Raw genomic sequence first — 25,316 nt, 5'->3', positions numbered from 1 at the left:
ACATTAGTGCTCTCTGGCCTGACTGGGACACTAAATGCATCATTAACAATATTAGTTTCACCTTGACTTTTCCTGCCATGACAAATCAACGTTTCTGCGGTGAAAAAGACTTCTTGTAATGTGTAATTAAAGACTAATACATGAATCCAGTAACCAAAATATAATCTGGCATTCATAAGACACTGACATTGCAGTGTCTGTTTTCCATCCTCGAGGTTTGGTAAGCGGACGCAGCAGCCATTTACTATAATGACAGTTTGGTTGTTATCAATTTAATCAAACAGGGTTCATTAGCAGCATTCAGCCATTCACCTGTGCTCCAGGCCACCGTGAATCAGGTGTTTTACGCTGCTTCTTATCAATAAAACAAACAATTAACACATTTTATTCATTATTTAATCAACACATTTTATCATAAATTCATTCATACTAATGAAATTAGAGCTGATATGAAAGAAATTCGTGTTTTTTGAATGGAGTTTGTCCACACTAAACGCTACAGTAGGTGATTTTGTTTTTCCTAGGACGGCGACGGAATGACCCGCCCTACTTTGCCTCTGATTGGCTAGTACTCGTTACCTTCTTCGGTTAGATTGGTTAGATTTAGACGAGGAGTGAGAGGGGGGTACGAATATCAAGGTCAGAGCCAATCAGAGGCAGCGTGGGGCGGGTCTTATAATTTGGGCTTATTAAATATTCATGACTTGACTTCGCCATTCTAGGAAAAAAAAATCGCCTACCGCAGACAGGACAGAAAGCAGCGGACTGGTCCTTTAAGGGCCGATTTAAAAAAAACAAAACAAAACAGTACACTTCCGGTGGATAAAGACAAAAACAGATAGAGAAGCAGCCCAGCGGTGAGAAGAGGGCGGCCCGTCGACGAGGTGAGGGGATCCAGTTTTAGAAAGGTGGCCAGCTGTCATTAACACAGACGGAGAGCGAAGACAACACACACCGAGCAACATGGTGAAAATCAGTTTCCAGTCTGTCGCGGGACAGAAAGTGGAAAAGGAGAATGATGGCGACAAGACCGAAATCCTCATTCCTCATCCAATGGTGAGTAAACACCTCGCTTATTGTTATGTCTCTTGTGAATAATGCTGGTCATTGTTTTCTTAACATGACACTTATGTAATGTGATGCCTGCTGTGTCCAGGCTCTCCGTGCCTGGTGTGTCTGCAGGGCAGCCTGCACCTACACAGTCATCAACACCAGGGGATGTTTCACAGCACGTCGCCATTAAAAACATGTCATTTCTGTGATTGTTTCCTCTGCGCCAGTGCGCTTATTGCAGGCTTGATGCAAGTTATTACAATGTGCAAATGTATGTTTATGATTGTATAAAGCTCCACAAGCAAAAATCAGTTTAACAATATAAGGGAAATGCACTGGATTTTGCTTTATGTGTGTCATGACCTCTGACGATTTTACCTTTTAATGCACATTTAAAGAAACAACTCCTCATTTTAAGAAAAGGTAGAATGCAAGAAATGCATGAGCTTTGGCTGACAAAATGGCAGATGGGTTGCTGTAGCTTGCAGCTGCATGCAAGATGCAAGATTACTCTGAGGAGGCAGAGCAGCGGAGTCCTCAACTTTGCTGTAGCAGCATCCCAGCTCTCCTCAACCCTTATCAAACATACATGGCTGAGGCCCGAAGATGATGAGCCATAATGGAATATAGATAGGACATCAGGCATGCATATAAAGTGAATATTACAGAATAGCTGGAGTGGCCATCTGACTTTGAAATCTGGACATACCAAATGTATTGAACAGGAGACAGACAGGCCTCATGGTGTGTCACGCTCTCAGTTGGTGTGAAAGAGCCTCTCTCTCACTCTTTCTCAGTGGGGTGGGAGAACACAAAGAACTGTGTCTCACAGAAGTGTGTGTTCGCACATACACAGTTGTCTCCTTGTCCTTATGTACCCTCTGTCTCCAAATGCTCCAACTAAGAACAGAAATAAATGCTGCAACATGGAAAAACTGCATCTACAGGATAGACACTCTCAATAGTTGGTACAAAAACACTCAGAATACACTTCAGATATTGTGAAACAGATGCACTACTTAAGCTTTGTGCTGTCGCCTTTTTAAATTGATGGCACATGTTCACACAGGATTGTCTTCATTTTCCTTTGAAGTTTCTTCTAAGAGCCATTTCCCTTGCATACAATCATTATTTTTTATCCTTCAAAGCTCCAGCTAAGAATAACAACCTTTTGTTTCTTTACAGAGCTCAGCAGTACAGTTACAATAAGCACTGAGCCACTTCTCCTGTTAGTCATTGTTTTGTAAAAGGAAGAGCACAGCGAGAGGCTACTATCTGTGTGTAGTGCCACCCTGCCAACGCAGGTTGGGCGCGTGGCACCAGCAGATGGGCTGCGAGACTGGAGGCGTCTGGGAAGAGATTACTCACCATCTCAGTCAAGTTTTCATTACCGAGCGCTCCGTCATCTCTTCCTCTTGCCAGGCTCAGCGCTACTAATTCCTGCTTGAAATGTGGCATTTTAATTCATATGAGCTTCTGTTTCAGCTGTTGGTTAATTCAGGTCATTTTCAGCTGTTCGTCAAAGTGAAGATGAGTACGTTAAAAGATGGACTCGGTTGAATTGAAGCTTCCCTCAAAGCCCTTTCTTGAAGTTTTTAATTTGTGCTTTGTGTGTCTGTGTGTGTGTGTGTGTGTGTGTGTATTTTCCAGGATGAGGAGGAGCTGGTTCTGCCGCTGCGGCCCAAGAAGTCTCCCCTGAACGGCCTGTGCTGCCTGACGTTTGGCCTGGTTGTGTTCATGGCCGGTCTGGTCCTCGCCTCAATCTATGTGTATCGCTACTACTTCATACCTCATGTAAGAGAGGCCACATCATTATACTGCACAGTGTGCCATAATGCCTTTGATTGAGCTTTTCAGCAAGTACTGTAATTCATAAATTAAATGATGTCTTTTTAGTGTTTCAATTCAAATCCCTGTAGTATAAGAAGATATTCTTGCAACATACTTGTGTCTGAGCAATCCAGCTGAGGTGTTGATCTCAATGCCTGCGTGTGTGTGTGTGCATGTGTGCATGTGTGTGCAGATCCCAGATAACTCGTTCCACTGCAGGGTGCTTTATGAAGACTCAGTGTACGCCCCGCTGCGTGGGCGTCAGGAACTGGAGGAAAATGTTAGCATCTACTTGGCCGACAACTATGAGAAGATCACTGTGCCCGTGCCTCACTTTGGAGGCAGCGACCCTGCTGATATCATCCACGACTTCCACAGAGTGAGGACACACACACACACACACACACACACTTGACATGTCCAACTTGTGTAGAGAACACACAATGCAGTAACCAGTTAAATATTTACTACAAGTTACTCATTACAGTGATTTTTCTCACTAAAGAAAAAGAACAAAAATGAGAAAGTTTAATATGAAGAGTCTGTAATCATTCTAGCAGCTCTGTGAGGCTGTAGGTATTTTGATAATCGCGAAATTGTTTTGAGTAATTTTTAAGAAGGAAATTTCCAATTTCTCTGATTCCACCTTCTCAAATGTGAATATTTTCTGTTTTTTTTTAAGTCTTTTATGACCGTGAACTAGACATCTTTGGGTTGTGGACTGTTGGTCTGGACAAAACAAGACGGTTTTAGGACGTCACTTTGAGCTTTGGGAAACACTTATTGACATTATTCACAATTTTCTGACATTTATAGACCAAACAACTAATCAATTAATTGAGAAAATAATCGACAGAGTAATCAATAATGAAAATAATGGTTAGCTGCAGCCCTATGTCTGTCTGTACCAAATTTCATGGCAATCCATCCAATAGTTGATGAGGCATTTCATTAAAAAAAAAAGTTCAACCTCACTGTGGCGGTAGATGAAAAAATAATAACTTCAAAACTACACCCGTCCTTTGATCTAGTCTTTTTAAGTCTTTAGTCTATTTAGTCTTAAGCTGCGTTATTTTTCCAGGGACTGACAGCCTACCACGACATCGCTCTGGACAAGTGCTACGTTATAGAGCTCAACACCACTATCGTGATGCCTCCGCGCAACCTTTGGGAGCTTCTCATCAACGTCAAGGTAACACAAGTCCAATCACGGATAGTCTTCATGAGCATCTACTGTTCTTGAAATCTTCTGAAGAAAATGTCTTGAAGTGGTTGAGATGTTCACATTTGACAGTTAAATGTAACAAAAAAAAAGCACAAAAAACCAAAAACGAAGCACTGATGTCAGGAGTTGGCATTCGTGTTGGTTATATTCCAGTGAGCTTGCTGTTTTTTGTACTAGTACCTCTTTGCCTCTTGCAGAAGGGTACATACTTGCCTCAGACCTACATCCTCCACGAAGAGATGGTGGTGACCGGCAAAGTGCACAACATGCGTCAGCTGGGACCCTTCATCTACCGCCTGTGCAACGGGAAGGACACGTACCGCCTGAACCGTCGTGTCTCCCGCAGACGTAAGTAGGGGTTAAAAGACTCATTAGTCACCTGATAGATGGCTGCGGCGTTGGTGCCTTTTTGAGTCGGGGATAAAAGGAGCATTAACGCTGCAAACTGTTATGATCAGAAGTTTAGCACGCACCACATAAAGTAACATCTCTCATCCCCTCTCTGCATCTCACCCTGTCTCCCTCGCAGGCATCAACAAGCGCGAGGCGAAGGACTGCCACCACATCCGTCACTTTGAGAATACATTTGTGGTGGAGACGGTTATCTGTGATGAAGCGTAAACAGGACGGTTATCCGTGTCATCCCATCTACCCAAAGGCACATCTCTAGTCACTTCCCCAGCCACTGTAGCACCCTCCTGTGGATCTGGTCATGTCTGAGTTGCACTTTACTTGTGAATTTGGTTTGATGTCCTTTGTAAAAGAAAAGTTTTGTTGTTTGTTTTTGTTTTTTAAATATAACTTCCTGTCTGTTTTTCTTTCTTTTTTCTATTTCCCACAGGTAATATTTATCCCCCAGTGTAATGCAATACTAATCTTTTGGTTCTATCACAGGATTTTCCATGTAGCAAAGTCCTTAAGCCAATAATGAATTATAATTTCCAGACCTCTCCTCTTTGGGGATTTGTATGATGGTTACTGTTGTTGGGGGAGATGACTGCCTCCATGTGTTGTCAAGGTGACTGTCCTCTTGTTTTTTTCTCTTGCTCTGGAGATTACTTTGTGTCAAGTGTTCTAGTAACACAGCCAGTTGTGCAAAGCATGAAATCCTGCTTTTCTGAGCAAACATTATCCATAGATTTCTATTATTATCTTTTTTCCCCCTCATGATCTCTGTAATGTAAACATGTAACTGCTGATTACTAGTTGCTTGCTTGCATCTTTATCCTGTTGCCTGCTTGTCGCTTCCTTGCTCTCCTTTCTGCTTAAAAAGCATCACACAGTAGAAGTTCGAGAAGGTTGCGTTGGTTACTTATGTACCAATGTTTTAGCAATGAAGTAGACATTATCAGGCGTTAGACTGCATCCACTTCTTTTTGTATATTTCATCATCATTGAAAGAGGTGAAAACCCATATTTAGTTTTAAGGCTCTCATTTGTTGTCAGCTTTTCTCTTATGTGTTTTGCATACTTCAATGCATTTGTGAATCATTTTAAGGTTATGTAATTTTTTTTCCCTTGCATGTGTTTATCTATAAGAGAGCACTGTTAGAATGTTTTGTAAAACCACGTTTAAAGCCTTAGTCCAGAGTCAGAGACTGGACTAACGTCAATACTACTGAAAGGGAGCATATTATATGACATGTTAGTTCAACAAAACCAACTTTGATCTGTATATTTTGTCTGCCGATGAAATCTGTCTGTGAATAAAGTAGTGAAAATCACTATGTACCTGTTGATGTTTAATTTAGTTAATGAAGACTGTGAGATGTGGTTGATAGCTCCAGAAAGAAGCTGGTAGGTGGACCTTGAGTTTAGCTGTTTTGTCAAACTACTGTTTTCAAGATCAAGAATGAATTCAACTATTTAAAGGTGTCTATTCCTAAAGGCATTATCGAATTTGAAAACATCTTTATGTTATTGTTAAATAGTCAACAATATGTATTATAATCCAGCTGGTTATTAAAGGCTCTATTAACCCAAATTACAAAAACATACAGTATCTTCTCACTTACATCTGGTGGTAGTTTTAGTTTTGCAAAAGTTTTGAGATATCTGTCACAGAGATGAATAGAACTTTATCTGCAATCCAGAGAATCAAGGACATTAATTCTGGAAAGACGTTGCAGCTGAATTTTTTTGTTGAGAAGTTTCAATGCTGCAAACAAATTAAGTCGCATTCACCTCCATTGTATTGAAAAATCTCAGAGATGGATATTTCACGCACTCTGACAAATAAAAGCTAAACTTGAGTGAACTTTCAAGGTTCATTCTTGACCTTGAAAACTGTTTGTGTGACAAAATATCTCAACTCAGAGGTCCACTTACATGCTTTAATGTGATCTCTCAACTATCCTCCTGTGTCATCACATGACCTGAGTATAGAATGCCAATTTACACTGATAACAAGTGGTCATAGTTTAAGTTTTCGGTGAATTGACCCTTTCAAATTTCTACAAAAGGTTTTGGTTATCTGAAGATGTGAAGTACATTTCCATGATTCCAACATGGAATAATTTTGGTAAGCCACAAAAAAAACATGTTGTCATCTTGTGTTAACATAGAGGGAAAATGCTGTGCATGTGGTTGCGGAATAGATTACAAACATGCTTTATACAGTAAACATTCCATTTGTTCAGCAAAAAGAATTATGAGCATGTCAGTTTCTGGGCCACTATAACAAACTAATTAACCATGAATGAAAAATATAAGAATTTTCTGACGTGGATTATGGCTTCTATGTTGTAAAATGGGTTTCTGCAAGGTATTGCATAAGTAGCTAACTTGAACTTGTTTTCTAATGTCATCATCCTTATCTAGCTCTTGCATCACACCGCTTTGCTACAACAAAGCGTGTGAGAGCAGTCATATTATTACCTAAGTTTCCGCTGTTGATGTTTGATGAGTGATTTGGAGACGAAAAAAGATTAAACAAATATGTACATGTTCTACCATGGCCTCATTTGACAGGGCGATTTGTACTATTAGGTTAATATAAAGCCACTCAGAGATGATACCTACTATAGACCACTCTGCCACTCCTCAATGGCTAATTGCATTTGCAGTGTTTACTTTTAGATCATTTAAAATCTGCAGATGAGGTCATCTAGATCCTTACAGTCTGCTGCAGGCTTACACCGACAGCCTTCCATCTGGCAAGGCTTAGGACTCGAGAGCTGCTCGCTCTGCAATTGAAGTGCTCACAAATAAGACAAAAACCTTAGTAACATCAAATGATTTATAACATATAAGAATAAAGTCAAACAGTGCACATTATGTTAAGCAAGCTACAGTGAGAGGAGGAAGGTGCTCATGTAATGATTCTCACCTCAAATCTTTGGTGTTGTTTCTTTCTCAAATGCACAAAGGTCATCTTGGAGGTTTAACATCAGAAGATCAATACCACTCTCATATCTGTCTGTTAAATATGAAGCTACAGTGAGGAGACAGGCAGCTTTGCTTAGGACAAAGACTGGAAGCAGGGAGAAACATTGGATTTGTCCGAAGGTTTTAAAAAAAATCTGCCATATGTTATATCTTATTTGTTTCATCTGTCCGATAAACAAAGTGTCAAAACCTCAAGTAGTGGTTTTACAAGTTGTCGTGTTATGTGCTGTTATGTATTTCTTGGTCGTGTGCAGTGACTTTCTGGAGTCTTGTTGGAGGTGCTGGTAGGTGGATTTTTTTACCTTTAGACAGAGCCAGGCTAGCTGTTTCTCTCTGTTTCCAATGTTTGTGCTGACAAAGCGGTAACTTCATATTTAGCATACAGACATGAAAGTGGCAAAATTCTTGGCAAGAAAGTAAATAAGTGTATATCTCAAAATGTTGAACAATTTCTTTAAAAAAGAGCCATCACAAGAATTTAACCAGCTATCTTCAATTACAGTTTATTGAAAATTTGAATTGAATTGAATTATTAAATAAAATAATGCTTCAAAGTTCCAGACACTAGCTTTGTAGACTCTTGTTGTCATAATGATAAAACATTAAGTCATCATGTTATGGGAATAGTTAATTAGTGAGCTTTAGAAGTACTGGTACACAAATTTTGTTACCTTTGGACAGAACCACACTAGCTGTTTCCCCCTACTTTCAGTCTTTGTGCTAAGCTAAGCTAAGCAGCTGCTTGCTCCAACTACAGATTTATCCTACAGACATGAGCATGTTATCAATCTTCTCATCTAACTCTCACTAAGAAAGCAAGCATATTTCCCAAAATGTCAAACAATTCATATAAAGATTCATGAGACTGATATGAATCCTTTGGGAAATTTATGCCATCTCATGAAAATAGATTGTCCATTGTCTGCTGTTCTCTTGCAAGATCCACATCCTCTTTTTTCTTCCAGAAGGCATCCAAAGAAAAGTAGTACAACAGCGGATCCAGACAGCAGTTCACAGAAGCAAGACATACCAAAGGCGTAATCTTATCTATCTTAATTGTAAGTAAACCAATTGACACAGGCAAGAAACATATGGTGAACATCACCAAGTTCATGGCAAAAATCAGCATGACATTCACCTTGTTGTTGACCTTTGCAGAGTCATTGAGACGTCTGTGTAGAGTGCAAGACACCAAAGCAGTGGACACAAGGTTGACTGTCAGCAGGGTGACCACTAGCACAAGCTGAAAGTATGACAGTGCTAATCCAGGCTGCTGCTGCTGCTGCTGCTGCTGATGCTGTCCACGAAATTCAAAACAGGTAGATTCACTGGAGTTGTTCAAGTTTTTTGCAAGCTCCAGTCCCTCTGGTATGTTCACCATGAGCACAAACAGCCAAACAAGAGCAACAGATTTCCAGGCATTGGAAGCAGTTCGCAGATGGCGTGACCTCAGAGGATAAACCACAGCCAGCAGCCGATCCACGCTGATGAGGGTGATGAAGATGGAGCTCGAGCGGATGTTGTTGCGAAAGAGCATCGTGATACAGTTGCATGCCTTTGAGCTCAGAGGCCAGGTTCCTGTGGTGTAAAAGTAGACCTTCATGGGCAAGGAGATGACCAGCAGCAGGTCTGAGATCGCCAGGTTGACCATGAAGATGGCATTGGAGGATTTGAGGCTGTGGCGGCGAAGCAGAATCCACAGTGACACAGCATTGAGAGGCAAACCCAGCACAATAACAGATCCAAACACCACAGCATAAGCCTGATTTGGCTCAGTTCTATACTCCTCACTGTTGTTCATGTCTACCTGATGAGAAAAACAATGTTTGTGTGTGCTTTATTGAACACTGCAGCCAAACACAACACATTAGTTCCTCCCTCTGCTCTTTATCTGGGTGAAATGAGGCTGGTGAGAAATGTAACAGGAAAGCTGTGCGACTCAACTCAGGAACTGTGATCATAATCATGATTATTGATGATGACTGTCATTATTTTGATGACAATTTTAAAGGTCACATGATCTGAAATGTCTTACGCACATAGACCTCTCTTATCAGGATGTGGGTTAACCATCACAGCTCACATAGAGGAAACTGCAACTGTGTCTCCATTTTAATGTAATACTGAAGATAATCAAGATACTTGATCTCAGTATATTGAAGAGTTTTTTTTATTGTCGGAGGTGGACCGAATCTATATTTAGTATTTAAATCTATATTTAATTGATACTTAATACAATTAATATTTACAATGCTTGTCTCAACAAAAAATAATGTAAGATTTACAGAAGAGACACACAAGAAAGTTCTCCTCAAATATATTGTATGTAATAAAAGTTTAAAATAGCAGTTGAATTTCCTTATTTCTGTATTTAAGATGAAAAAAAAATTAACCCATGTTTTCTATTCATTTTAAAGGAACAGTTCTTCAAAATATGCTTATTCACTTTCTTGCAGAGACATCACTGACTGTGCGTTAAATATGAAGCTAGAGTCAGTCGTCAGTTAGTTTAGTTCAGAGCAGCTAGCCAGGCTCTGTCTGAAGCTACCAGCACATCTAAAGCTCACTTTAGCCTTTCCTCAGCATTACTTTTGCTGAGAAAAGCTTAGGGCTGAAACGCGTGCATCATTAAAGAAGTGATGTAGACTTTTCTGTGAGTGTTGACGACTCCTTTTGTTATTTTTGTGGTGGGCATCCATTACTCTGTAAAGACTGTGAGTTGAGTACGCCAGTTCTGTTGTTTAGGTGTAAAGACAAAACAGCACAATCTGGTCTCCAAGAAATTACCTCCATATACTGTTAATTTGTTTTGCCAATAATATTTTGAAGAGAAGCATTAATTGCTGCCTGGATTATGTTTCTTTACAATGTTTTTTCAGTAGCCTAAGTGGATTTTGTATCACACAAGTGGATATTGTGGAGGAAAAAATTAATATGTTCTCAATGAACACGTTCAGTGTCGACATTCTGCCACTTGGCAAATGTGTCAAAACCTCAAGTTGTGGTTTTACAAGTTGTCGTGTTATGTGCTGTTATGTATTTCTTGGTCGTGTGCAGTGACTTTCTGCAGTCTTGGATTGTTTTTTTTACCTTTGGGCAGAGCCAGGCTAGCTGTTTCTCTCTGTTTCCAGGGTTTGTGCTTACAAAGCGGTAACTTCATATTTAGCATACAGACATGAAAGTGGCAAATTCCTGGCAAAAAGCAAATAAGTGTATATCTTAAAATGTTGAACAATTTCTTAAAAAAGAGCCATCACAAGAATTTGACCAGCTATCTTTAATTATAGTTTATTGAAAAAAAGGAATAAAATGATGCTTCAAAGTTCTAGGCACTAGCTTTGTAGACTCTTGTTGTCATAATGATAAACATTAAGTCATCATGTTATGGGAATAGTTAATTGGTGAGCTTTAGAAGTACTGGTACACATATTTTGTTACCTTTGGACAGAACCACACTAGCTGTTTCCCCCTACTTTCAGTCTTTGTGCTAAGCTAAGCTAACCAGCTGCTTGCTCCAACTACAGATTTATCCTACAGATATGAGCATGTTATCAATTTTCTCATCTAACTCCCACCAAGAAAGCAAGCATATTTCCCAAAATGTCAAACTATTCATATAAAGATTCATAAGATTGATATGGATCCTTTGGGAAATTTATGCCATCTCATGAAAATAGATTGTCCCTTGTCTGCTGTTCTCTTGCAAGATCCACATCCTCTTTTTTCTTCCAGAAGGCATCCAAAGAAAAGTAGTACAACAGCGGATCCAGACAGCAGTTCACAGAAGCAAGACATACCAAAGGCGTAATCTCATGTCTCTTAATTGTAAGTACACCAACCGATACAGGCAAGAAACATATGGTGAACATCACCAAGTTCATGGCAAAAATCAGCATAACATTCACCTTGTTGTTGACCTTTGCAGAGTCATTGAGACGTTTGTGTAGACTGCAAGACACCAAAACAGTGGACACAAGGTTGACTGTCAGCAGGGTGACCACTAGCACAAGCTGAAAGTATGACAGTGCTGATCGAGGCTGCTCCTGCTGCTGCTGCTGTCTATGAAATTCAAAACAGGTAGATTCACTGGAGTTGTTTAATTTTCTTGCATGGGCCAGTCCCTCTGGTATGTTCACCATGAGCACAAACAGCCAAACAAGTGCAACAGATTTCCAGGCGTTGGAAGCAGTTCGCAGATGGCGTGACCTCAGAGGATAAACCACAGCCAGCAGCCGATCCACACTGATGAGGGTGATGAAGATGGAGCTCGAGCGGATGTTGTTGCGAAAGAGCATCGTGATACATGTGCATGCCTTTGAGCTCAGAGGCCAGGTTCCTGTGGCGTATAAGTAGACCCTCATGGGCAAGGAGATGACTAGCAGCAAGTCTGAGATCGCCAGGTTGACCATGAAGATGGCATTGGAGGATTTGAGGCTGTGGCGGCGAAGCAGAATCCACAGTGACACAGCATTGAGAGGCAAACCCAGCACAATAACAGATCCAAACACCACAGCATAATCCAGATTTGGCTCAGTTCTATACTCCTCACTGTTGTTCATGTCTACCTGATGAGAAAAACAATGTTTGTGTGTGCTTTATTGAACACTGCAGCCAAACACAACACATTAGTTCCTCCCTCTGCTCTTGTTCTGGGTGAAGTAGGCTGGTGAGAAACGTAACAGGAAAGCTGTGCGAATCAACCCAGAAACTGTGGTCACTGTGGTATTAAAAAATGGAACAGTTTATATTCTGTATGCAATTTTAAAATGTAATACCTTGTTACTACCTAAATAAAAATATATATTTTTAATCATATAACCTTAGTAGTTTGGAGAGAATTGACATTTATGGTTAATCAGTAAATGATTTATTGAAGTTCATGGTAACAGGTGTAATGTTTAAGCACATCTGTGACGATTTCTTACCAACAGCATCAAAATAATCAGTTATTATGCTGAAAATTTTAAAGGTCACACGATCTAAATGTGTACATTTGAAAATACCCTTGAGATTTACAGTGACTAGTATGATGAGAATATGTATCTATTAGGCCTATGTTGAGGAAATGTCTTATGCACATAGACCCCTCTTATCAGGATGTGGGTTAACCATCACAGCTCACATAGAGGAAACTGCATCTGTGTGTCCATTTTAATGTAATACTGAAGATAATCAAGATACTTGATCTCAGTATATTGAAGAGTTTTTTTCTTGTCGGAGGTGGACCGAATCTATATTTAGTATTTATATCTATATTTAATCTATACTTAATACAATAAATATTTGTAATGCTTGTCTCAACAAAAAATAATGTAAGATTTACAGAAGAGACACACAAGAAAGTTCTCCTCAAATATATTGTATGTAATAATACTTTAAAATAGCAGTTGAATTTCCTTATTTCTGTATTTAAGATGAAAAAAATTAACCCATGGTTCCTATTCATTTTAAAGAAATAGGTCTACAAAATATGCTTATTTACTTTCTTGCAGAGACATCACTGACTGTGCGCTAAATATGAAGCTAGAGTCAGTCGTCAGTTAGTTTAGTTCAGAGCAGCTAGCCAGGCTCTGTCTGAAGCTACCAGCACATCTAAAGCTCACTTTAGCCTTTCCTCAGCGTTACTTCTGCTGAGGAAAGCTTAGGACTAAACCCCTTGCATCATTAAAGAAGTGATATACACTTATCTGTGAGTGTTGACGACTCCTTTTGTTATTTTTGTGGTAGGCATCCATTACTCTGTAAAGACTGTGAGTTGAGTACGCCAGTTCTGTTGTTTAAGTGTAAAGACAAAACAGCACAATCTGGTCTCCAAGAAATTACCTCCATATACTGTTAATTTGTTTTGCCAATAACATTTTGAAGAGAAGCATTAATTGCTGCCTGGATTATGTTTATTTGCAATGTTTTTTCAGAAGAGGAGAATGGGGTAACATGAGCCAATGTTTACATTTGATGATTTTACTGTAAAATAAAAGTGTGTTTGTTTCAAATAATAGTAACTATATATACCTCAGGTTGTTGTGTACCCATGGAAATTAAACCATTTTATCTAATTATTATGGTTTTAGAACAATGACTCATCAAAAAAAGTTAGTCCTATGGCACAACTTACACCAAGGTAGGGGTAAAATGAGCATGGGAATGAGGTAAATTGAGCACTCTAGCAGTGAATAGTGCTACCATTAAATACTGATATAAAAATGACATTAAATCAAACACTTTTGAGATAATTTTGAACTTTATTAATGCCATCAATTTAACAAAGGCAAAAACACATATTTTTAAATAAATTATATGTTTGTATCCTGTTGTTCAACATGTTACCTCAACATTTTCCGTAAAGATTATACTGTGATCTTTGTGTGTTAGATACAGAAAGAATGTGTGTGTAAATGTGCAGACAGGTGACAAATTAAAGGAAAAACTGGTCCAGGTCTGAATGCTTGACCCCTACAGTGAGGGGATCTGGTGACTCTGTTATGCTTTGGGGGGCATTTTGCTGGCATGGTTTGGGTCCATTTGTCCACTCAGAGGGAAGGATCACTGCTGATCAATACAAAGTTGTTGTGAGTGATCACCTTTATCCTAAGATGAAACATTTCTATCCTGATGGGAGTGGTCTCTTCCAGGATGACAATGCCCCCATCCATAGGGGCACGAGAGGTCACTGAATGGTTTGATGAGTATGAAAATGATGTGAATCATATGCTATGGCCCTCACAGTCACCAGATCTCAACCCAATTGAAAACTATGGGAGATTTTGGACTGAGGTGTTAGACAGCGCTCTCCACCACCATCATCAAAATGAGGGAATATCTTTTTGAAGATTGATGTTCATCCCTCCAGAAGAGTTCAGAGATTTGTAGAATCAATGCTAAGGTGTATTGAAGCTGTTCTGGCAGCACATGGTGGCCCAACACCTTACTAAGACACTTTATGTTGGCTTTTCTTTTCATTTGTCACCCGTCTGTATGTAGAGCATGTTTGTGTGTGGCTTAAACTTAACATTAGTCAACAATTAGGTATTTATTCATCAACATTGTAATACTTGTAACAGTGATCAAACATTAACATGAACATTATCTCTATTCTCTAGAATATCAGAAAATAATTTGGGGGGTAAATTAAGCTTTGACTCAACTTGCCCCAACATCTCTGGCACGTTTTACCCCACAAAACTGTTTCACACAGTGGCTCAGATCCACAGTTACGCTAAGTTTATGACATTGTTTGGTCGCTTACACTGCCTTAAATTAACATGTATCACACAAGTGGATATTGTAGTCAAAAAAACTAATATGTTGTCAATGAACATGTTAAGTGTCGACGTTCTGCCACTTGGTAAATGTGTCAAAACTTCAAATTGTAGTTTTACAAGTTGTCGTGTTATGTGCTGTTATGTATTTCTTGGTCGTGTGCAGTGACTTTCTGGAGTCTTGTTGCTGGTAGGTGGATTTCTTTTTCCTTTGGACAGAGCCAGGCTAGCTGTTTCCCTCTGTTTCCAGGGTTTGTACTTAGATAAGCGGTAACTTCATATTTAGCATACAGACATGAAAGTGGCAAAATTCTTGGCAAGAAAGTAAATAAGTGTATATCTTCAATGTTGAACAATTTCTTAAAAAAAGAGCCATCACAAGAATTTAATCTGCTACCTTCAATTACAGTTTATTGAAAAAAAGGAATAAAACGATGCTTCAAAGTTCCAGACATTAGCTTTGTAGACCCTTGTTGTCATAATGATAAAACATTAAGTGATCATTTTATGGCAATAGTTAATTAGCGAGCTTTAGAAGTACTGGTACACAAATTTTGTTACCTTTGGACAGAACCACACTAGCTGTTTCCCCCTACTTTCAGTCTTTGTTCTAAGCTAAGCTAACCAGCTGCTTGCTCCAACTACAGATTTATCCTACAGACATGAGCATGTTATCAATCTTCTCATCTAACTCTCACTAAGAAAGCAAGCATATTTCCCAAAATGTCAAACTATTCATATAAAGATTCATAAGATTGATATGGATCCTTTGGGAAATTTATGCCATCTCATGAAAATAGATTGTCCCTTGTCTGCTGTTCTCTTGCAAGATCCACATCCTCTTTTTTCTTCCAGAAGGCATCCAAAGAAAAGTAGTACAACAGCGGATCCAGACAGCAGTTCACAGAAGCAAGACATACCAAAGGCGTAATCTCATGTCTCTTAATTGTAAGCACACCAACCGACACAGGCAAGAAACATATGGTGAACATCACCAAGTTCATGGCAAAAATCAGCATGACATTCACCTTGTTGTTGACCTTTGCAGAGTCATTGAGACGTCTGTGTAGAGTGCAAGACACCAAAACAGTGGACACAACGTTGACTGTCAGCAGGGTGACCACTAGCACAAGATGAAGATAAGACATTGCTGATTGAGGCCACTGCTGCTTATTAAATTCAAAACAGGTAGATTCATTGACACTTTTTAAGTTTTTTGCAAGCTCCAGTCCCTCTGGTATGTTCACCATGAGCACAAACAGCCAAACAAGAGCAACAGATTTCCAGGCGTTGGAAGCAGTTCGCCGATGGCGTGACCTCAGGGGATAAACCACAGCCAGCAGCCGATCCACGCTGATGAGGGTGATGAAGATGGAGCTCGAGCGGATGTTGTTGAGAAAGAGCATTGTGATATATATGCATACGTTTGAGCTCAGACGCCAGGTTCCTGTGGCGTAATAATAGACCCTCATGGGCAAGGAGATGACCAGCAGCAGGTCTGAGATCGCCAGGTTGACCATGAAGATGGCATTGGGGGATTTGAGGCTGTGGCGGCGAAGCAGAATCCACAGTGACACAGCATTGAGAGGCAAACCCAGCACCATAACAGATCCAAACACCACAGCATAATCCAGCTTTGGCTCAGTTCTATACTCCTCACTGTTGTTCATGTCTATCTGATGAGAAAAACAATGTTTGTGTGTACTTTATTGAACACTGCAGCCAAACACGACACATTAGTTCCTCCCTCTGCTCTTTTTATGGAGGAAGTAGGCTGTTGAGAAATTCAACAGAAAGCTGTGTGACTCAACTCAGGAACTGTGATCATAATCATGATGATGATGATAAGTTGTATGGTGAGAAAATGTACCTATTAGGCCTATGTTGAGGAAATGTCTTATGCACATAGACCCCTCTTATCAGGATGTGGATTAACCATCACAGCTCACATAGAGGAAACTGCATCTGTGTGTCCATTTTAATGTAATACTGAAGATAATCAAGATACTTGATCTCAGTATATTGAAGAGTTTTTTTATTGTCGGAGGTGGACCGAATCTATACTTAATATTTAAATCTATATTTAATCTACACTTGATACAATTAATATTTACAATGCTTGTCTCAACAAAAAATAATGTAAGATTTACAGAAGAGACACACAAGAAAGTTCTCCTCAAATTTACTGTATGTAATAATACTTTAAAATAGCAGTTGAATTTCCTTATTTCTGTATTTAAGATGAAAAAAATTAACCCATGTTTTCTATTCATTTTAAAGGAACAGTTCTTCAAAATATGCTTATTCACTTCCTTGCAGAGACATCACTGACTGTGCGTTAAATATGAAGCTAGAGTCAGTCGTCAGTTAGTTTAGTTCAGAGCATCTAGCCAGGCTCTGTCTGAAGCTACCAGCACATCTAAAGCTCACTTTAGGCTTTCCTTAGCGTTACTTTTGCTGAGAAAAGCTTAGGGCTGAAACGCGTGCATCATTAAAGAAGTAATATAGACTTTTCTGTGAGTGTTGACGACTCCTTTTGTTATTTTTGTGGTGGGCATCCATTACTCTGTAAAGACTGTGAGTTGAGTACGCCAGTTCTGTTGTTTAAGTGTAAAGACAAAACAGCACAATCTTGTCTCCAAGAAATTACCTCCATATACTGTTAATTTGTTTTGCCAATAATATTTTGAAGAGAAGCATTAATTGCTGCCTGGATTATGTTTCTTTACAATGTTTTTTCAGTAGCCTAAGTGGATTTTGTATCACACAAGTGGATATTGTAGTCAAAAAAATGTATATGTTGTCAATGAACATGTTAAGTGTCGACATTCTTGGTAAATGTGTCAAAACTTCAAATTGTAGTTTTACAAGTTGTCGTGTTATGTGCTGTAATGTATTTCTTGGTCGTGTGCAGTGACTTTCTGGAGTCTTGTTGGAGGTGCTGGTAGGTGGATTTCTTTTACCTTTGGACAGAGCCAGGCTAGCTGTTTCTCTCTGTTTCCAGGGTTTGTGCTTAGATAAGCGGTAACTTCATATTTAGCATACAGACATGAAAGTGGCAAAATTCTTGGCAAGAAAGTAAATAAGTGTATATCTTCAATGTTGAACAATTTTTTAAAAAAAGAGCCATCACAAGAATTTAATCCGCTATCTTCAATTACAGTTTATTGAAAAAAAGGAATAAAACGATGCTTCAAAGTTCCAGACACTAGCTTTGTAGACCCTTGTTGTCATAATGATAAAACATTAAGTTATCATGTTTTCGGAATAGTTAATTAGCGAGCTTTCGAAGTACTGGTACACAAATTTTGTTACCTTTGGACAGAACCACACTAGCTGTTTCCCCCTACTTTCAGTCTTTGTGCTAAGCTAAGCTAACCAGCTGCTTGCTCCAACTACAGATTTATCCTACAGACATGAGCATGTTATCAATCTTCTCACCTAACTCCCACCAAGAAAGCAAGCATATTTCCCAAAATGTCAAACAATTCATATAAAGATTCATAAGATTGATATGGATCCATTGGGAAATTTATGCCATCTCATGAAAATAGATTGTCCCTTGTCTGCTGTTCTCTTGCAAGATCCACATCCTCTTTTTTCTTCCAGAAGGCATCCAAAGAAAAGTAGTACAACAGCGGATCCAGACAGCAGTTCACAGAAGCAAGACATACCAAAGGCTGATCTCATGTCTCTTAATTATAAGCACACCAATCGACACAGGCAAGAAACATATGGTGAACATCACCAAGTTCATGGCAAAAATCAGCATGACATTCACCTTGTTGTTGACCTTTGCAGAGTCATTGAGACGTCTGTGTAGAGTGCAAGACACCAAAGCAGTGGACACAAGGTTGACTGTCAGCAGGGTGACCACTAGCACAAGATGAAAGTATGACAGTGCTAATCCAGGCTGAGGCTGCTGCTCCTGCTCCTGCTCCTGCTTATGAAATTCAAAACAGGTAGATTCACTGGAGTTGTTTAATTTTCTTGCAAGCTCCAGTCCCTCAGGTATGTTCACCACGAGCACAAACAGCCAAACAAGAGCAACAGATTTCCAGGCGTTGGAAGCAGTTCGCCGATGGCGTGACCTCAGAGGATAAACCACAGCCAGCAGCCGATCCACACTGATGAAGGTGATGAAGATGGCGCTCGAGCGGATGTTGTTGAGAAAGAGCATTGTGATACATGTGCATGCCTTTGAGCTCAGAGGCCAGGTTCCTGTGGCGTAATAATAGACCCTCATGGGCAAGGAGATGACCAGCAGCAGGTCTGAGATCGCCAGGTTGACCATGAAGATGGCATTGGGGGATTTGAGGCTGTGGCAGTGAAGCAGAATCCACAGTGACACAGGATTGAGAGGCAAACCCAGCACCATAACAGATCCAAACACCACAGCATAAGCCTGATTTGGCGCAGGTCTATAATCCACACTGTTGTTCATGTCTACCTGATGAGAAAAACAATGTTTGTGTGTGCTTTATTGAACACTGCAGCCAAACACAACACATTAGTTCCTCCCTCTGCCCTTTTTCTGGGTGAAGTAGGCTGTTGAGAAATTCAACAGGAAAGCTGTGTGACTCAACTCAGGAACTGTGATCATAATCATGATGATGATGATAAGTTGTATGGTGAGAAAATGCACCTATTAGGCCTATGTTGAGGAAATGTCTTATGCACATAGACCCCTCTTATCAGGGTGTGGGTTAACCATCACAACTCACATAGAGGAAACTGCATCTGTGTGTCCATTTTAATGTAATACTGAAGATAATCAAGATACTTGATCTCAGTATATTGAAAAGTTTTATTATTGTCGGAGGTGGACCGAATCTATACTTAATATTTAAATCTATATTTAATCTACACTTAATACAATAAATATTTGTAATGCTTGTCTCAACAAAAAATAATGTAAGATTTACAGAAGAGACACACAAGAAAGTTCTCCTCAAATATATTGTATGTAATAAAACTTTAAAATAGCAGTTGAATTTCCTTATTTCTGTATTTAAGATCAAATAATCAACCCATGTTTTCTATTCATTTTAAAGGAACAGTTCTTCAAAATATGCTTATTCACTTTCTTGCAGAGACATCACTGACTGTGCGCTAAATATGAAGCTAGAGTCAGTTGTCAGTTAGTTTAGTTCAGAGCAGCTAGCCAGGCTCTGTCTGAAGCTACCAGCATATCTAAAGCTCACTTTAGCCTTTCCTCAGCGTTACTTTTGCTGAGAAAAGCTTAGGGCTGAAACGCGTGCATCATTAAAGAAGTGATATACACTTATCTGTGAGTGTTGACGACTCCTTTTGTTATTTTTGTGGTAGGCATCCATTACTCTGTAAAGACTGTGAGTTGAGTACGCCAGTTCTCTTGTTTAAGTGTAAAGACAAAACAGCACAATCTGGTCTCCAAGAAATTACCTCCATATACTGTTAATTTGTTTTGCCAATAATATTTTGAGGGGAAGCATTAATTGCTGCCTGGATTATGTTTATTTGCAATGTTTTTTCAGAAGAGGAGAATGGGGTAACATGAGCCAATGTTTACATTTGATGATTTTACTGTAAAATAAAAGTGTGTTTGTTTCAAATAATAGTAACTATATATACCTCAGGTTGTTGTGTACCCATGGAAATTAAAACAATTTATCTAATTATTATGGTTTTAGAACAATGACTCATCAAAAAAAGTTAGTCCCATGGCACAACTTACACCAAGGTAGGGGTAAAATGAGCATGGGAATGAGGTAAATTGAGCACTCTAGCAGTGAATAGTGCTACCATTAAATACTGACATAAAAATGACACAAAATCAAACACTTTTGAGATAATTTTGAACTTTATTAATGCCATCAATTTAACAAAGGCAAAAACACATATTTTTAAATAAATTATATGTTTGTATCCTGTTGTTCAACATCTTACCTCAACATTTTCCGTAAAGATTATACTGTGATCTTTGTGTGTTAGATACAGAAAGAATGTGTGTGTAAATGTGCAGACAGGTGACAAATTAAAGGAAAAACTGGTCCAGGTCTGAATGCTTGACCCCTACAGTGAGGGGATCTGGTGACTCTGTTATGCTTTGGGGGGCATTTTGCTGGCATGGTTTGGGTCCATTTGTCCACTTAGAGGGAAGGATCACTGCTGATCAATACAAAGTTGTTGTGAGTGATCACCTTTATCCTATGATGAAACATTTCTATCCTGATGGGAGTGGTCTCTTCCAGGATGACAATGCCCCCATCCATAGGGGCACGAGAGGTCACTGAATGGTTTGATGAGTATGAAAATGATGTGAATCATATGCTATGGCCCTCACAGTCACCAGATCTCAACCCAATCGAAAACTATGGGAGATTTTGGACTGAGGTGTTAGACAGCGCTCTCCACCACCATCATCAAAATGAGGGAATATCTTTTTGAAGATTGATGTTCATCCCTCCAGAAGAGTTCAGAGATTTGTAGAATCAATGCTAAGGTGTATTGAAGCTGTTCTGGCAGCACATGGTGGCCCAACACCTTACTAAGACACTTTATGTTGGCTTTTCTTTTCATTTGTCACCCGTCTGTATGTAGAGCATGTTTGTGTGTGGCTTAAACTTAACATTAGTCAACAATTAGGTATTTATTCATCAACATTGTAATACTTGTAACAGTGATCAAACATTAACATGAACATTATCTCTATTCTCTAGAATATCAGAAAATAATTTGGGGGGTAAATTAAGCTTTGACTCAACTTGCCCCAACATCTCTGGCACGTTTTACCCCACAAAACTGTTTCACACAGTGGCTCAGATCCACAGTTACGCTAAGTTTATGACATTGTTTTGTAGCTTACACTAAATTAACATGTAATGATGTCCAAAACTTAGTTATTGTAATTAAGATACAAGACTGATAACTTTAGCAACATGATGAATTGAACACTGTTGTTCATGTCTACCTGATGAGAAAAACAATGTTTGTGTGTGCTTTATTGAACACTGCAGCCAAACATGACACATTAGTTCCTCCCTCTGCTCTTGTTCTGGGTGAAGTAGACTGGTGAGAAACGTAACAGGAAAGCTGTGCGACTCAACCCAGAAACTGTGGTCACTGTGGTCTTAAAAAAATGGAACAGTTTATATTCTGTATGTTTAATGCAATTTTAAAATGTAATACCTTGTTACTACCTAAATAAAGATATATGTTTTTAATCATATAACCTTAGTAGTTTGGAGAGAATTGACATTTATGGTTAATCAGTAAATGATTTATTGAAGTTCATGGTAACAGGTGTAATGTTTAAGCACATCTGTGGTGATTTTTTACCAACAGCATCAAAACAATCAGTTATTATGCTGAAAATTTTAAAGGTCACATGATCTAAATGTGTACATTTGAAAATACCCCTGAGATTTATAGTGACTAGTATGATGAGAATATGTATCTATTAGGCCTATGTTGTGGAAATGTCTTATGCACATAGACCCCTCTTATCAGGATGTGGATTAACCATCACAGCTCACATAGAGGAAACTGCATCTGTGTCTCCATTTTAATGTAACACTGAAGATAATCAAGATACTTGATCTCACTGTATTGAAGAGTTTTATTATTGTCGGAGGTGGACCGAATCTATACTTAATATTTAAATCTATATTTAATCTACACTTAATACAATAAATATTTGTAATGCTTGTCTCAACAAAAAATAATGTAAGATTTACAGAAGAGACACACAAGAAAGTTCTCCTCAAATATACTGTATGTAATAAAACTTTAAAATAGCAGTTGAATTTCCTTATTTCTGTATTTAAGATGAAATAATCAACCCATGTTTTCTATTCATTTTAAAGGAACAGTTCTTCAAAATATGCTTATTCACTTCCTTGCAGAGACATCACTGACTGTGCGTTAAATATGAAGCTAGAGTCAGTCGTCAGTTAGTTTAGTTCAGAGCAGCTAGCCAGGCTCTGTCTGAAGCTACCAGCACATCTAAAGCTCACTTTGGGCTTTCCTCAGCGTCACTTTTGCACTTTTGTGGATTTTGTATCACACAAGTGGATATTGTGGGGGAAAAAATTAATATGTTGTCAATGAACACGTTCAGTGTCGACATTCTGCTACTTGGCAAATGTGTCAAAACTTCAAATTGTGGTTTTACAAGTTGTCGTGTTATGTGCTGTTATGTATTTCTTGGTCGTGTGCAGTGACTTTCTGGAGTCTTGTTGGAGGTGCTGGTAGGTGGATTTCTTTTACCTTTGGACAGAGCCAGGCTAGCTGTTTCTCTCTGTTTCCAGGGTTTGTACTTAGATAAGCGGTAACTTCATATTTAGCATACAGACATGAAAGTGGCAAAATTCTTGGCAAGAAAGTAAATAAGTGTATATCTCAAAATGTTGAACAATTTCTTAAAAAAAGAGCCATCACAAGAATTTAATCCGCTATCATCAATTACAGTTTATTGAAAATTTGAATTGAATTGAATTGTTAAATAAAATAATGCTTCAAAGTTCCAGATACTAGCTTCGTAGACCCTTGTTGTCATAATGATAAAACATTCAGTTATCATGTTATGGGAATAGTTAATTAGTGAACTTTAGAAGTACTGGTACACAAATTTTGTTACCTTTGGACAGAACCACACTAGCTGTTTCCCCCTACTTTCAGTCTTTGTGCTAAGCTAAGCTAACCAGCTGCTTGCTCCAACTACAGATTTATCCTACAGACATGAGCATGTTATCAATCTTCTCATCTAACTCTCACCAAGAAAGCAAGCATATTTCCCAAAATGTCAAACTATTCATATAAAGATTCATAAGATTGATATGGATCCATTGGGAAATTTATGCCATCTCATGAAAATAGATTGTCCCTTGTCTACTGTTCTCTTGCAAGATCCACATCCTCTTTTTTCTTCCAGAAGGCATCCAAAGAAAAGTAGTACAACAGTGGATCCAGACAGCAGTTCACAGAAGCAAGACATACCAAAGGCGTAATCTCATGTGTCTCAAGTATAAGTAAACCAACCGATACAGGCAAGAAACATATGGTGAACATCACCAAGTTCATGGCAAAAATCAGCATGACATTCACCTTGTTGTTGACCTTTGCAGAGTCATTGAGACGTCTGTGTAGAGTGCAAGACACCAAAGCAGTGGACACAAGATTGACTGTCACCAGGGTGACCACTAGCACAAGATGAAGATAAGACATTGCTGATTGAGGCCACTGCTGCTTATTAAATTCAAAACAGGTAGATTCACTGGAGTTGTTCAAGTTTTTTACAAGGACCAGTCCCTCTGGTATGTTCACCACGAGCATAAACAGCCAAACAAGAGCAACAGATTTCCAAGCGTTGGAAGCAGTTCGCAGATGGCGTGACTTCAGAGGATAAACCACAGCCAGCAGCCGATCCACACTGATGAAGGTGATGAAGATGGCGCTCGAGCGGATGTTGTTGCGAAAGAGCATCGTGATATATATGCATTCATTTGAGCTCAGAGGCCAGGTTCCTTTGGCATATAAGTAGACCCTCATGGGCAAGGAGATGACCAGCAGCAGGTCTGAGATCGCCAGGTTGACCATGAAGATGGCATTGGAGGATTTGAGGCTGTGGCGGCGAAGCAGAATCCACAGTGACACAGCATTGAGAGGCAAACCCAGCACAATAACAGATCCAAACACCACAGCATAATCCAGATTTGGCTCAGTTCTATACTCCTCACTGTTGTTCATGTCTATCTGATGAGAAAAACAATGTTTGTGTGTACTTTATTGAACACTGCGGCCAAACACAACACATTAGTTCCTCCCTCTGCTCTTGTTCTGGGTGAAGTAGGCTGGTGAGAAACGTAACAGGAAAGCTGTGCGACTCAATTTAGAAACTGTGATCACTGTGGTATTAAAAAATGGAACAGTTTATATTCTGTATGTTTAGTGCAATTTTAAAATGTAATACCTTGTTACTACCTAAATAAAGATATATGTTTTTAATCATATGACCTTAGTAGTTTGGAGAGAATTGACATTTATGGTTAATCAGTAAATGATTTATTGAAGTTCATGGTAACAGGTGTAATGTTTAAGCACATCTGTGACGATTTCTTACCAACAGCATCAAAATAATCAGTTATTATGCTGAAAATTTTAAAGGTCACACGATCTAAATGTGTACATTTGAAAATACCCCTGAGATTTATAGTGACTAGTATGATGAGAATATGTATCTATTTGGCCTATGTTGAGGAAATGTCTTATGCACATAGACCCCTCTTATCAGGATGTGGATTAACCATCACAGCTCACATAGAGGAAACTGCATCTGTGTGTCCATTTTAATGTAATACTGAAGATAATCAAGATACTCGATCTCAGTATATTGAAGAGTTTTATTATTGTCGGAGGTGGACCGAATCTATACTTAATATTTAAATCTATATTTAATCTATACTTAATACAATTAATATTTACAATGCTTGTCTCAACAAAAAATAATGCAAGATTTACAGAAGAGACACACAAGAAAGTTCTCCTCAAATATACTGTATATAATAAAACTTTAAAATAGC

The 25,316-nt window shown here is 38.9% G+C and overlaps 6 protein-coding genes across 6 annotated transcripts; 1 reads left to right on the top strand and 5 right to left on the bottom strand.

The window, feature by feature from the left end:
* Positions 1–702: 702 nt before the first annotated feature.
* LOC122984393 (integral membrane protein 2C-like) lies at positions 703–5,832 on the top strand. The gene is made up of 6 exons (XM_044354807.1): positions 703–1,056; positions 2,704–2,847; positions 3,077–3,262; positions 3,965–4,075; positions 4,306–4,456; positions 4,638–5,832. Exons 1-6 carry the CDS (start codon positions 964–966, stop codon positions 4,727–4,729), a joined length of 777 nt encoding a protein of 258 aa, XP_044210742.1. The 5' UTR covers positions 703–963; the 3' UTR covers positions 4,730–5,832.
* A 2,561-nt stretch (positions 5,833–8,393) lies between these two features.
* LOC122983489 (lysophosphatidic acid receptor 4-like) lies at positions 8,394–9,586 on the bottom strand. The gene has a single exon (XM_044353222.1). The coding sequence runs from the start codon at positions 9,294–9,296 to the stop codon at positions 8,394–8,396; it is 903 nt and encodes a 300-aa protein (XP_044209157.1). The 5' UTR covers positions 9,297–9,586.
* Positions 9,587–10,816: 1,230 nt separating this feature from the next.
* LOC122983488 (lysophosphatidic acid receptor 6-like) lies at positions 10,817–12,054 on the bottom strand. Its single transcript, XM_044353221.1, has one exon. It carries the CDS (start codon positions 12,052–12,054, stop codon positions 11,161–11,163), a length of 894 nt encoding a protein of 297 aa, XP_044209156.1. The 3' UTR covers positions 10,817–11,160.
* Positions 12,055–15,123: 3,069 nt separating this feature from the next.
* On the bottom strand, positions 15,124–16,424 carry LOC122983487 (lysophosphatidic acid receptor 4-like). The gene has a single exon (XM_044353220.1). It carries the CDS (start codon positions 16,422–16,424, stop codon positions 15,543–15,545), a length of 882 nt encoding a protein of 293 aa, XP_044209155.1. The 3' UTR covers positions 15,124–15,542.
* A 1,897-nt stretch (positions 16,425–18,321) lies between these two features.
* On the bottom strand, positions 18,322–19,305 carry LOC122983409 (lysophosphatidic acid receptor 6-like). Its single transcript, XM_044353128.1, has one exon. It carries the CDS (start codon positions 19,196–19,198, stop codon positions 18,410–18,412), a length of 789 nt encoding a protein of 262 aa, XP_044209063.1. The 5' UTR covers positions 19,199–19,305; the 3' UTR covers positions 18,322–18,409.
* Positions 19,306–23,274: 3,969 nt separating this feature from the next.
* Positions 23,275–24,483, bottom strand: LOC122983486 (lysophosphatidic acid receptor 4-like). The gene has a single exon (XM_044353219.1). The coding sequence runs from the start codon at positions 24,481–24,483 to the stop codon at positions 23,626–23,628; it is 858 nt and encodes a 285-aa protein (XP_044209154.1). The 3' UTR covers positions 23,275–23,625.
* Between the last annotated feature and the right edge of the window lie 833 nt (positions 24,484–25,316).

The sequence above is a fragment of the Thunnus albacares genome, chromosome 6, assembly GCF_914725855.1.
Source record: "Thunnus albacares chromosome 6, fThuAlb1.1, whole genome shotgun sequence".
NCBI classification, from domain to species: Eukaryota; Metazoa; Chordata; class Actinopteri; order Scombriformes; family Scombridae; genus Thunnus; species Thunnus albacares.
This window is presented reverse-complemented; position numbering and strand designations above follow the sequence as displayed.

Bases quoted from the DNA above. Each gene is read 5' to 3' on its own strand.
- LOC122983487 (XM_044353220.1), bottom strand. From the start codon at position 16,424: ATGAACAACAGTGAGGAGTATAGAACTGAGCCAAAGCTGGATTATGCT.
- LOC122983489 (XM_044353222.1), bottom strand. From the start codon at position 9,296: ATGAACAACAGTGAGGAGTATAGAACTGAGCCAAATCAGGCTTATGCT.
- LOC122983486 (XM_044353219.1), bottom strand. From the start codon at position 24,483: ATGAACAACAGTGAGGAGTATAGAACTGAGCCAAATCTGGATTATGCT.
- LOC122984393 (XM_044354807.1), top strand. From the start codon at position 964: ATGGTGAAAATCAGTTTCCAGTCTGTCGCGGGACAGAAAGTGGAAAAG. The intron at 3,263-3,964 runs GTGAGGACACAC...TTATTTTTCCAG, and splicing joins TCATCCACGACTTCCACAGA to GGACTGACAGCCTACCACGA. The intron at 4,076-4,305 runs GTAACACAAGTC...TGCCTCTTGCAG, and splicing joins AGCTTCTCATCAACGTCAAG to AAGGGTACATACTTGCCTCA.
- LOC122983409 (XM_044353128.1), bottom strand. From the start codon at position 19,198: ATGAACAACAGTGTGGATTATAGACCTGCGCCAAATCAGGCTTATGCT.
- LOC122983488 (XM_044353221.1), bottom strand. From the start codon at position 12,054: ATGAACAACAGTGAGGAGTATAGAACTGAGCCAAATCTGGATTATGCT.